At 35.7% G+C, this 14,352-nt stretch overlaps 1 protein-coding gene across 1 annotated transcript in view; it reads right to left on the bottom strand.

Annotated features, from left to right (window-relative positions):
- The window catches only part of Rhp (GTP-Rho-binding protein rhophilin), a 198,898-nt gene that overhangs the window by 110,730 nt on the left and 73,816 nt on the right, over nt 1-14,352 (bottom strand). The window contains exons 6-7 of the mRNA XM_090376941.1: nt 7,416-7,540; nt 3,978-4,086 (exon numbers count right to left, since the gene is read on the bottom strand). Coding sequence (XP_090233067.1) covers nt 3,978-4,086; nt 7,416-7,540 — 234 coding nt within the window. The remainder of the gene's footprint in view (nt 1-3,977; nt 4,087-7,415; nt 7,541-14,352) is intronic.

Here is a 14,352-nt window from a genome sequence, read left to right as displayed (position 1 = left end):
TTACTGATGATGATAATGAAGGTCAATGAACTTTACTTGAAGATTAATGCGAAAATTACTTTTTTTCAAAAATAATTTTACTAATTTTGATGAAATTTTATATTTAGTTCTTTGGTCATATAATTTGTTTGTTTTGTCACAATAAAATGAAATTAAAAATGTTCTTTATTAGTTTTTTCTTTAGATGGGGCTACCAAATTTCATTTTATCTTGGGCCCCATGAAGGTATAACATGCCACAAACTCACACCTGGATTTATTCCCACCAAACTGTGGTGCCGTCAGTGACGAACATGGTGAGCACTTCCATCAAGACATCGCAGTGATGGAACAAAGATACAAAAGCAAATGGAGTGCCACCATGTTAGCTGATTATTGTTGGATGGTGAAAAGGGATGCTTCCAAAGCCGAATACAAGCGAAAGGCGAAAAAATCCATCTCTGATACAAGTATGTCCGTAGCTATGGCTTACTGCCATATAAATAAAAAAATACCTTGTATAAATATAAAAAACTACTTTTTTCAAAAAGCCAACCTGCCATTTTAAGCACTATTTCCATGTTTAGCACCCCAAAATCTATAAAGTAAACTTACTTTCATTCCCAACAAGATATGACCCAAAATTTGTTGTTCAGTGATATATGCACAAGCAAACAAACAAACAGGATCACTTCTGCAATAAGGCTGCAGATAGTGTAGTGTGAGTAAGAGGAAGAATGCCATCAGCACTAATGCTCGCTCAATCAAAAGCTTTAGAAACCTCGATCAGATCGCCTCGCAGGTGCCTAGTCTCGAGAATACAATTTGCAGAACTGAAACCTGTCTAGGCAAGACCACCCTTTCATTCCCTTCACCAATTTCGTTGCCCTTCTTTGCACCTGTTCTAGCAGGTTCTACATACTTCCTAAAATGAGACCTCTATGCAGTACTCAAGATGTGGCCTAAACATTGCCTTATACAATGGGATAATCACTTCCTTTTCCAACTAGTAATTTTTAAGGAATACCAAGTGTTGGAACAGATTTGGAGAAGCGTGTTTCGAAGAATATTAACATTAAACAACTAGACATATTTACATTGTAAATATAAATATTGCTAAGTTTTGTTTTTGCCACCACCACCAATTATAACAATAGCAGAAAGGAAAAACAGCCTGTCAAAGTCACTCACGTCAAAGCCTTCCCTTCCATAGTGTTAGTACAGAGTGGGAAGCCAAGTGAATGAACTTAAACTACCTGTTGTTTGTCTTCCTACTGTAGGCATGCATCTCACAAACTGTATGACTATTCAAAAAAAAAAAAAAAACCTTGGTTGCTTGAAATTAACTTGATTGTGTGCACATGTCAGTAAGTTACTGTTTACGGAAGAGAATAACTGTAGATTTAATGAAGCCTGCTTTTTCCAGCTGTACCCACACTGGGAATTTAATCTCTTTCCTCTCAGTTGTTCTAAAGTGATGTTGATTGATCACTCATTCACACAAGCAATTTATGACCAAAAATATAGTTATGATTTGTAAGGGGAGTTTGCATCAAGTTAGAAAAAGTTTACTGAATAAGAAACAGCACTAAAATGGAAATTCAAAGTTATGATATAGCTAAAACTATATGGCCTCAGAGAAATAAGATGTTTATAGGAATTACCTTGCCCTTTTATCTGGTTTTGTGGCCAGCAGGATTTAAACTTCATTAATAATGCAATGGTCCCTTGATTTTTTAAGGAGTCCTTATGTGCTGTAATGTAATAACTAGATCGTATGTATAGCTTAGCTTCATTTTCAGCACTCACCTCATATGAGGTGAGTGCTGAAAATTAAGCTAAGCTATACATACGATCTAATGCAATGGTCTTAATTCTCATAGCAAAATAAAGTTACCTCTGTAATGAGCTTTCCTAGCAATGCATTATGTTCAAAAAGATGGCTTCACCAAAGGGTTAACTGGCCACTGCTATGTCAGTATTTCAGGATTTACTGATCTCTCACCAGATAGCAGATGTCCTCTAGTGACAAAACAGCTTTAGTTATATTACAACTTTGCAAACTCTGATTTCGTATACCACGTGGCAGCTCACACTGAACAACTTTTCTTTAACTCTTTTGTCTGCATATTGCCATTTGACACCACCTACTGACTCCACAGCTGAGTGGTCAGAAGCAGAGTGCAGTAGCACACGCTCTGAGTAGACTGGAGTTCAAGCCCCTGACTGCTAAATACGGTCGATCTGCCAACCCGCACTGGACCAGCATGCCAAATTATGGTCCATTTCCCCTCAGCATGAATTGTTGAGGAGGCTTCCATCCTGCAGTGGGTTGATAACGGCTGCAGTTTACTTTTTTTTTTTTTTTTTTTTACTATCTGATGAGGGACCAGTTAGTCCTGAAGCAAGCTGTCACAGTATTCTCATCTTTTAAAGAAATTGCCGATTAACATTTTCGTGAGGCATTTGCTTAAAAGCAGTGCAATACCAGGTAAACTGTCGCAAAAGTTTGTTATATTGTGAAAATTAAGACCATTGAATCACCTATGCAGTTTAAATCTTGCTAGTTGCAAAGACAATTTAAAGGACACAATGGTTCTGCAAAAATCTTATAGCAAGAAATGTCACTCACTTTCACATGGATTCTTCAAGACAAATGTGATTGTTGGTACAAATGTCAGATTGCTTTCTTAATATTTCCATATTTTAATTTTTTTTTAAAAATGTGCCAGATTTTAAAAAATTTCAGATTGTAAAGTGCTGGATTTTAAACAGTTTACTGTATTTGAAACAAATGGATTTTGAGACTTTCCTGTGACCAGTAGCACATGTCTTTTGCAGTGGCTGCAAGCAAAACTGCAATGCTCTTTGATATTTTTCCACTTTTATAAAAATTCCCTTTTATAAAAGAGAATTTGCATAAAAGTGGAAATATTTTCAAGTGCATATTTTTCAAAGTATACTTGACTGCACTTTAGTGCAGTCAAGCATTCTTTGAAAAATATGCACTTATCAGGATTGAAATATTTTCAGGACTAAGTTCCCTGCAAATCCTGGAAAGTAGGCAGAAACGAATGACAAGGTTACTAACCTCAAGCACATCACCTGAAAATGCACTTTTGAAAGCTTTTAACCTAATCAGATGCTTTAAAATGAGATAAATTTAATGTATTGGCAAATTTCCAAGCTACTTCCTACAAAAATCTTATAAAGAGAAATTGCTTTAGCACCAGACCAGAAATTCTTACATTTAGTTCTTCAGAATTTCATTCCACATTTGGGTGGGGAATGAAATTCTGCAGGACACACAAAGCCTGCAGACTGTGTATATCCCTGCAACATTTGTTGTGCAAGGAACTGTCAACAGTGCCAAACCTATTTGAAAATAATAGCAAATAGTGAACTCAAAGGAGATACACCAACAAAAAGTTAAATAAAACCTTTATAAATGCTGCTGGTCACAAGACCACGTAGTTATAATCAAGTGGGAATACAGGGAATTATTTAATATATTTCTTTCACGAATGCCATACTCTGTGCATACTAGTGCAGCCCATTAGTCCTTTAAAACTGTGGGTGTGACTCACAAGCTTTAAAGTTCATTGTATTTTTCAACAGCAATCTGCACATGCATTCAGTATTTCTGCAAATGCAAGATGAAAATCCTCTTGTAAAAGCATGGTTATGGTACAGCAAGTCACCAAGAGCCTGCCCAACGATAGACTAGGCACAGGGTATAATCCCCAAAATTTTTTTCTCCAAATAAAAAAAAAGCACAAACAAAAGAAGTTCCCTGTTTCTTCTTATTATTAATGTTTTTATACAATTTACCAATGTATTATTAATTAATTTACAAGAGAGGAATAATTTCCTCTCTTGTAAAATGAACAAGGAGGGTGGGGGGGACTGAACAATCAAAATTAATTAAGACTATTACTATTTTAAATTCATAACCACTGATCTTACTACAAAACTGCTTCATAATAAAATGATGCTGACCTGTTTGGCTCCAATTTGGGTGTAAAGTGCAGCAATATTGAAGAGTATGCTAGCTTTTTCAAAAGCAACTGTTTTCTGAATACTAGGAACCCCAGTTAAGGAATCAAACCTGTCAAAAATTAATTGTATCTTAATAAATGCAATAAAATTTATATACTTATTTGCCATAATAATAATCAGGACTAAACAAACATAGTCACCACAGTAACTAATTCACAGTTCAGTATAGTGCATGTGAAATAGACTATATCTTATAAGGATTAACACAACTTTTAACAAAGGTACAGTTTGATGGACTCTTAATATGGATGCTAAATTATGTACAGCATTATTGTATGGAAATTCTTATTGAAGAAAAGAAAAGCATGCATAACAGTCCAAACAATCATACCATAAAATTAAAGTTACTTATTCAATATTGATATAACAAACTTTATCCTTTTTAAGTTTATCGAGGGGCAAAAATAATAAGGATAAACTATGCAGGATAACCTTTGAAGGGTATTCATTCATATATTAATTTAATATATGATAAAAGTTAATCACATACAGAAAGATCTTAATTTTCATAGAGTTTATCAATAGACTGGCTAATATCAGCTGCTTTGGAAAGCTGGCATTATATGAATTTAATGCTAACCAAGCAAGGTTAGCCAGTATTTTCATCTCATCACTGAGTCAAATTTGCTGTGTAATGGCTGTTCCACAAGACTTCCCCCCCCCCTTTCAACATGGGCACATGAAAAAGGCTGCCTACTCCATAGGCCTATCTGGAAAAGCATTGGCTCAATGCTATGCTCAGAAACATTTCTCTGTACACCCTTGGTTGTAGTCTGCCATTAATTAAAGGACTATGAGCCGCCCTGTTGTCCTATGCCAACTGCCATTCCCTCAACTGTCCATTAGTGGTGATCTCCCTGTCCCGGCATGCTGGGTGGTTGTGTCCTTCTTCAGACCATTCCCACCACACCTTAACTAGGGCAGCTCTCAAACAGCCGACAATGGCTACAGTTACTAAGATGCTGGCCTCCCTTCATAGTGCTGCAAATCATTCCTCGTTCAAACTCTGTTCTACCCTTTCCCCATTGCAGTAGGCTTCGTGCTGACAAAGTGACAAGCACTATTATGCCATCACTATAAATGCTGTGCCAGTTGTTGATGTTACTCCTAGGTGCTGTGGGAATTCAATAACATTCAATAATGCTGAATGGATGCATCTGCTTTTAGAGAAATGCAACACAAAGCCAGATGCACCGTTGGTGTTCATCAGGCTAGAGGCAGTAGTGCTATGGTTTGGGGACTGTTTTCATGGCATGCCCTATGTTCTCTGTTCCCCATTAATTGATGACACGATGCAAATACCTACCTTTATATCATCGCTGATCAAGTATGCCCTTTCATGATGATAGTGTATCCAGACCTGGCATTTATCAACAAAGTAACATGCCACAAGGCCTGGCAGGTTGCTAAGTGTTTCAGGAATATGACAATGAATTCTCTGTCCTCCTATAGCCACCCACTCATTCAATCTCGTCCCAGCTAAGCAGTTTGGCATCTACTGGAAAAGGATATTCGATGCTATGACCTATCTGACAACAAACAGACATTACTGAACACATTGTGTAATGCGTGAATAGTACTATGTAAAATACATACTACTATTACACAATAGTATTATGTAAAGTAAACTCATAAATAATTCATAATGTGTAATTCATAAATAATAAGTGTGAATTAGTGATTTCCTCTCATAAGAATATCTCCCCTCCCACTTACCTTTTATACTGGAATTAGACTGCATTTAAAACATAATCCTTCATCAGGTGCAGATTTGAGATAACATGGTTCTGTATTACATACTAAGGTTTCACAATCTGTGTGTGTGTGTGTGTGTGTGTGTGTGTGTGTGTGTGTGTGTGTGTGTGTGTGTGTGTGTGTGTTAAACATGCGTATGGTTCTGTCCAGTCTCCTTAAACAAAAGAACACAATTACTTCTATTATCTCCCACAGATTGTGGAAGGATGGTATAGTAAGTAGTGCACAGAGAGACAGAATTTGTTTATGCTCTACCCACTCCCTCCCCTCCACCAGTTAGTGCCAATATATAAGGCATTGCATACAGATATATTACTACCTCTGTAGATCTTTGTGTTTTTGATTAAGGTTATATTTATTGTTCTCAGTCATATTTTGAACTTGTTTTCATAATGTTTTACTGTGTTTGCATTAAAGATTACTATTTTTTTTTTTTTTTTTTTTTTTTGGTTTTTAGGAGCATATTGCTCCGGGGATATGCAGTGGTCATTCCCTGACCTTTCCGTATCCTCCGTATTTGGTGGTGATGGACTTGAACCCCGGTCTAATCAAGAAGCGTGTGCTACGCACTGCTGCTCCTTCCCAACTGGCTACGGAGGCACCCCAAAGATTACTATGTTCACATGAAAGATGATGTGTATGCTGTAAACTAATTTATTTTACCCTTTGGCATGGCCTCTAATTGTTAATTAAGTGTTGAAAGTAAATGTGTAAAAAAGAAAAGAAGGCAAGGAAATTAATGGCATTGGAATAAAAGATAAAGGAACCCGATAGACTTCATTTTTATGTTGTGAAAATCAAAAGTGAAGTTAATTTTTTCACATATTTTATTGGAATATTTATTGTTTTTCTCTTAACTCCTTATTTTCCATAGGACTTTAGTCCTGCCATAGGCAGTACTTTAATAGAAAAATCAACTGTGGTGGGTGGGGCAGGAGTTATCTAAAAAAAAAAAAAAAAAAAAAAAAAAAAAAAGGACTGTTTTGAAAGATCCTTGTTCCAAATTGATTCAAATAACTGAGATTCTACTTATTTGTAACTAGTTTGGAAATTTTATTAAAGATTAACAAATTAAGAAAACAAAATTCCCAAATGTGCTAATTTGAGAATTTAGTTTTCTAATTTTAGCACTACATTAAATTTATATACTAACCTAAAGAGAGAATTCAAAAAGTGTAGACATTAGTTTAAATGGCTACTGTTCAGAATTGGAAAAATTTTTTAAAAATTTTACTTTTAAGATCCAATAACTAATTTTTTCATGGAAAAAAGGTTATTAGTATTCACCATATAGTAAAGAAGCCACAGGCTTCTGCTACACAAGCAAAAATTATAAAAATAAAAAAAGACTATGTGCTCCCCTCCTCACATAGGTAACTATCCAGTTGACCTCTGAATTTCTCCATGTTGTCAGTCTCAACTACCTACAGATGTTACGTAACTTGTTCCAGTAATCAACAACTTGCTAACTAAAAGAAAACTTCCTGCAATCCAGTCTGAAATTTCAGAAAGACTCACGTGATTTACGATATCAATTCATTCAGATTTTTTTTTTATAAGACAAGTTAAGTGTACATTGCAGCAATGATTATTCCTTTAGTCAAAACAGAAAAGCATTCTTACCATTCAAAGAATATTCCCATGCTTCTGTGTGGAGGAAAAAATCGTCTGTCAATAAAATAAAGGAGATTATAATATTCAAAAAGCAACTTCACACCCAACTGATCTCTTGTTGGTGTTCTTACAGCCTGAAATTGGGAAAAAAACAGAAATAAGTTATAGAATATATTTAAAGAAAACACTGACTATTGCACTATCAATTAAATTATTATTTTATATTCCTTTCTGTAGATCAAATAAGCTTCTTGCCAGTACATTTTATCTGTAAGTAAAATAAATCTCCCTGCACGTGTATATGTCAAAGCAGTGGTTCTGATCCTTAGCACTCCCACCCAAATAAAAAGCTTGGGTGCATGCATACAGGAAGCTCACATGCATACTATACTATACTAGAAACCAGTTCATTCATTATAAGTTACACCACTATTACAAAGAGTGGAGTCTCACTTATTGAGTGACACCAGCTTCCATTTGACATCCATATCGTTCATGAGTCTTCCTGCAGGCCTTTCTGACATAATTTTCAGGGGTACAGTATACAGTTAACTTTACACTATAAACCAGTAAAGTGTATTAATTGAGTGTTGTACTTTACTGTAAAGTACAGTAATTGAATCGATCTTTTGCATCAATCTTTACAGAATGAAATCCCTTCACATTGAGGAAAAACTGTGCTAGTAAATCTCCACACTATAAAATCAGTGATATGGAAATTATAGGGAATTGTTTACTAGACAAACTTTAGCCTGAAAGCACATTTGTCTAGTAAACAATATTTCAAAGGAAGCAGCAAGAATTCATTAAACCACTTAAGTTAATTATGAGCACTTCATTAGACTTAGAGTCAATTCTCTTGAATTGGAGAAGCACAAATGTACAGCTGGTCCATAAAGGTAGTTAAAAAGAATGAAGTAGGTAACTACAGACCAGTCAGTCCAACTTAAATAGTAGAGTAAATTATGGAGACAAATGATTAGCAGCGCTTCAACTAGCAATACATTTAAAAATAGGACAAACTGTTTCAGAAAAACAAGATATAGTAAGCAAAGATATAGGAAAAATATAGAAAATATAAAACATATAGAAACATATTCATAGGACAAGTTTTTCAAACATGTAGGGTAAAAATAAAACAATAAAAGTGTCACATTAAGAAAATTAAAACTTTGCACAAAAATTCTCTTAAATTTAAAAAATAAAATAAATGAAAAATAAAAAAATTCAAAACTCATTTCTTCTTTTTTGATGTAATGATAACTTTATCCATTTATCACTTTATTCAATTTCATCAACTTCTGGATCTGAATTTGAGAATTTCAACTTTTATAAACCAGAATCAGACCTTTTATGATTTGTTGTTTGTTTGTTGTTATTTGGTTTTTAGGAGTATTAAGCAACTAAGGCCATATTGCTCCGGGGACATGCGCTGGTCATTCCCTGACCTTTCCGCATCCTCTGTAATTTGGTGGTCAAGGGTTCAAACCTCAGTCTAATCAAGAAGCGTGTGCTACGCACTGCTGCTCTTTCCCACCTGGCTACAGAGGTGCCCTTTTATGATTTCAAAGTTTCAACTGCTATCTATTATAAACTTAGAAATACATAACGGATGGGCACTTACTGGAAGATTTGTGATGTATTTTGAAACGACCTTAAAGAACATATACTCTTCTGAGAAGTAATTAATCATTATTCCTCAGGGTACAGTAGACTGTCAAAAAATAACGGTACCCAGAGAGGGGGAAATCAGAAAGAAAGAAAGAAAACGGCAAGTCACATGATTACTTATTTGTTTACGTTTGCCATTTTGAAAGTGAATTCTGCAGATAATTTAGTTTATTTATTTATTTATAAATAAATAAAATAAAAAAATTTATAAAAATATTTATTTCAGATAATTTATTTTAAATTAAAAACCCCTCACTATGGCTCCAAAAGTTAATAAACCTCATACAGAGGAGAAAATAACATTAAAGCTAAGTAACAAACTTGATATAATCCAAACTATTATATTAGGGTCACCCGGAAAGTTAATTCATATACTCACATGTATTGTGTCTGTAAATTGCATGTGTTCTCTGGTCGATTTGCCTGTTTTGCTGGACAAAAAACCCCAGTTTCTGGTGCAAAAAAACTTACTATCTGCACCTGAGAGAGAAACTAACTCAGCCACAGAGTGAAAAAAAGCCCATAAAAGTTTGTGTCATCGATGGAATCTGAACCCGGGCCTTTTCCGCCCAGTGTGGAAAAGACTGTGACGATACCACTGTGGCGGAGTTAAAAAACTTGATATAATAAAGAAAACAGAACGGGGCATCGGTAAGAGTGTATTAATGGTAGAATATAACATGTTTTTTTTATGTGCAGTCAATAAAACTGCAATCTTAATCTCTCTATTTCTTATTTAGCCTCATTATTTCTGCATTAAATACAGTGGATTCCGGTTATTTGGGCCACCAGTTAATTGGGACAGCTGTTTATTTGAGACAAATCGTAAAGAACAGAACCCAATTGATAAAATAGCCAGGGATTATTTTGCTTAATTGGAACAACATGCCATTTAATCAGGGCAGGAGACTGCAGCACTGGAGATTACCCTACGATTATCTCTGGCTGTACCTCGTGGTTTGGTCGGATTTCTGGAGGTCACAACCATAAAACAAAATTGGCAGTCACCTGTTTATTGGGCTTTTCTGTTAGTGCAATCTTTCATAAACGGATGGTAAACTTGATCTTATTGAATTTGTGATAATACCGACAGCTGGAATTCTGTGGGTTATTATGGTGAAATGTGTTTACACTTCCATAAAATCTTCAATCATATAAGAAAATTAATTTTCAGAATCTTCTCTTCATTCCTATTTTTAAAGCTTCGTAACTTATTACTCCATTCTCACTTGCGCGTATCGTGTTACTTGTAATTTGTGTGCTGTGTTCTTTGTTATTGATTGCTTATCTTTTTACTGTTTTAAATTTTAATCCCCACCCACAAATGTCAATTAGTTAGTATGTACATATTACAGTACGTATTAATTATTCCAATTATCACGTATATTCTTCCGATTTTCACGTATCATTTAATTTTTTAATTGGTAAGGTAATAAAGGGTAAATTTGTGCTTAATATCTTTACTTTTATAGCATGTGGATAATACTCCTCCTATTTTAGCTATTAAAATTGCTGTTTAATAGAATTAAAATTCAATTCACAAACATGATCACAATGACCAGCGCTTACTACACATCAAATAGTGAATGGTACTTTACTATGGCGAGTCCATCATAACGTGATTTGATTGTACAGTGGGGATCCACTGTATTTTTAACTATTTACGTGAAACTTCGCATAATTGGGGCAGCTGCTTAATCGGGCCAAAATGCACTAGTCCCAATGTGTCCCAAATAACCGGAATCAAATTCCGGTTATATTAAAAATAATACTTTCTAAGATAACAGAAATATCTAAATAACAGCACCTTGAATCCCCAAAGGCAATTCACAGTGCCATTGTTTAGATTTCATAATATCAAGTTATTATAAAGTCTACTGTAGTTGGGTTTTAAGGTGGGGTCCTTCAGGAATAAGTGCTTAGATTACTTCAGATTTCTTTAAATGACACCGATGAAGAGATATAGCACAGTGTCAAAATCTGCAGCCATGCAAAGACTAGGAAAGTGGTTAATGAGAATTCAAAGCAGAGCTACTTCAGAATGTCATTGATTTCAGTGATGGAAAGGTAAGTGGCAACTAAATTTTAATACTGCAAAAATTTCCCACTATGTGGTTAAAACAAAGAATTTGGGTGATTACGATACAGGCAAACATGAAATTCTCTATGCAATGCATACAGGTGGCTGTTGTTGTTGTTTAAGGGTTTTAAGACACAAGGGCATCAATGGCCAAGATGTGTCTTTCCAAGTTTTTAATGTAAATCAAACATTTTTTTCAGATTTGTTTATCAAATCTGATTTGCCGAATAAAATTAAATAATTCATCTATATTCGCAGAGTTGTCTAAGATCTGTTGAAGGGTAACTTGATTCTGGTTATTGCATAAACTCTGAAAACAAAGGAATCTGGAATTCCTGAATCGAGGGCATACCAAAAGAATGTGTTTTACTGAAAGTTGAACTTGGCATTGAAAACAGAGTGGGAGATTTTTGTTTGTCAGTAGATGAAAATGAGTAAGATGAGTATGGCCAATTCTCAGTCTGGCAAGTATTACTTCTTCTCTGCGACTCTCTCTGATGCTTGAGTTCCATATTTCTGGATTAGGTTTTATTTCATGTAGTTTATTGTTGACTTCATTTTTCCATATTTGGGCCCATTCATTTTCACTTTCTCTACTAATGATTGGACTAAAATCAGTGTGTGGAACTAGCATTGTTCTGTTTGGCAGTTCTGATGCTGACTTAGCTGCAATGTCTGCTTTTTCATTGCCTTCTATTCCGCAGTGTCCTGGGATCCAGCAAAGAGTTATTTCAGAGTGTTTCTTTTGACAAAGGTTGATTAAAAACTCAATTTCTTGTAGAAGAGGGTGGAGGGTGACGAGAATGTTGTTTACCCTGTATGGCTGAAATAGCACTGAGTGAATCCGAGTATATTAAGACAGAGAGGGATGACTGTTGACATATTTCACTTAATGCAAGCTGTATAGCATACAGTTCTGCAGTTAGAATGCTGCACTCAACCTGGAAGGGATTTTGAAATTACATGCGAAGGGAACACGGTTGCTGCACCTACATGTGATTGGGTTTTAGATCCATCCGTATAGATTATGAGTTTCCCAGTGTGTTGCGAAGTATAGCTGGCATGCAACTGTCGGATATTACATAGTGGAATGGTATTTTTTGGCCACTGAGCGAAGTAAAGATCAATGTTTATATGATGTCTATTCCATGGAGGTAAAGGCATATTTGCACTTTCCGCAATTTTACTGAGATCGAGTTTCCACTTTTTTATTACTTCTTGAAGACGAATTCCAGCAGGTCTGGGTTCATTAGGTTTGGATTCATAAAGTGTTGACCATAAAGGTTGGTTGAGATATACCCAACAGGGGTGAGTTGGAAAGCTTCTTATTTTGGCAGCGTATTGGCAGAGTAGGCGTTGTCTTCTAAGATAAAGCGGAGGGTTGTGTGCTTCTATATACAAGCTTTGAACTGGCGAGGTTCTATAGGCGCCTAGTGCTGATCGAAGGGCACTGTGTTGAATGGTGTTCACAGACCGTAAGATGCTGTTTTTAGCTGATGAATATACTATAGCTCCATAGTCTAATCGTGACCGGATTAGAGCACGATATAAATTCAGCAATGACTGTCTGTCAGCACCCCAAGATGTTGAGGATACTGCACGAAGGATGTTTAATTTCTGGAGGCACGTAGTTCGTAGATAGGTTACATGTTTACGAAAATTTAATTTGGTGTCTAAATTCAGACCCAATAATCTTATGCAGTCTGTCATCGGTATTTCTCTGCCTTTCAGTTTTAATACAGGTTCCGGATGAAGCGATCATATTTTACAGAAGTGTATTGCTGCTGTTTTCCCCTCGGTTAATTGATAGCCGTTGCTTTCTGTCCAAGTTTCAATTTTGTTTATTGCTATCTGTAGTTGTCTTTCAATGGTAGCCATGTTCGATGATTGACAGGAAATAGCAAGATCATCTGCATACATATAAACTTCTACCGTGGCTGGGATGTCTCTTATAATGCTACTGGTACGTAATGCAAAGAGTGTGGCACTTAAAATCGATCCCTGAGGTACTCCTTCTTCTTGTGTGTGAATTTTGGACAGCTCATTCTGGAATCTTACTTGAAAGGTCCTGAGGTGAAGAAAATTCTGAATGAATCTAGGCAGGTTACCTCTCAGTCCAAGTTTGTATAAGTCTTGGAGGATTCCATATCTCCAGGTTGTATCGAATGCTTTGGTAATATCGAACGTTATCATTACCATGTGCTGTTTCTTAAGAAAAGCATTTCGAATGTGAGCTTCAACCTTGATGTGGACATCAGTTGTACACCTGTTACGGCAGAAACCAAACTGATGGCATGATATAGCATCTTGATCTTCAACAATCCAGACAAGTCTCTTATGAACCATCTTTTCTATTATCTTTCCTAAACAGCTTGTCAAAGATATAGGACGATAACTATTGGGGGAGGAAGCATCTTTCCCAGGTTTCGCTATGGCTATCACAACTGACTGATGCCATGTATCAGGGTAAACATTCTCCTCAAAGATGCTATTGTAAAATTTCAGTAGTGAAGATTTTGAGTTTGAGTTGAGGTGGCGAACCATTATGTAGAAAATGCCATCTGGTCCAGCAGAACTATTTCTAGAATTCTGGAGAGCTTCATTGAGTTCATTCATCGTGAACGGAAGGTTATAAGAATAAGATTGTTTTGTAACATAGTTAATTTTATATTTTTCCACGGACATTTTTTTGCGTCTAAATGAGTCTTCATAAGATTGAGATGATGAAGTGACTGCAAATGTTTCTGCTAAAGCCTCTGCAATATCAGTTGGAGAGGAAATATCTATTCCTTTCCAGGACAGGATTGGGGCTTTGGTCTGTTGATACTTTCCACTGAGGATACGGATCTTTTTCCAAATTATTCTGGGGTCAGTGTTTCTGGAGATGGTAGAACTGAATCGAATCCACGCATCCTGTTTAGCTTTTCTACAAATTCGGCGTGCTTCAGCTTTCAGCCGTTTATAATTTATAAGATTCTCCATTGTAGCATTTCGGCGAAAAATGTTCCAAGCTTTGTTTTGTTTCCTTTTGGCAAGAAAGCAGTCCCTTGTCCACCAACTATTATACCTTTGTTTCATAATGCTAACTTTAGGTATTGCACTGTCAGCAGCTCCAAGTAATTCTTCTACTATATGTCTAGTAGCATTATTAATTGATGCAGTAAGAATCAAATGGTTATCAAATTGCACTGTTTT

Source organism: Mastigoproctus giganteus, chromosome 7, assembly GCF_048544385.1.
Source record: "Mastigoproctus giganteus isolate SK-2022 chromosome 7, ASM4854438v1, whole genome shotgun sequence".
Classification (NCBI taxonomy): Eukaryota; Metazoa; Arthropoda; class Arachnida; order Uropygi; family Thelyphonidae; genus Mastigoproctus; species Mastigoproctus giganteus.
This window is presented reverse-complemented; position numbering and strand designations above follow the sequence as displayed.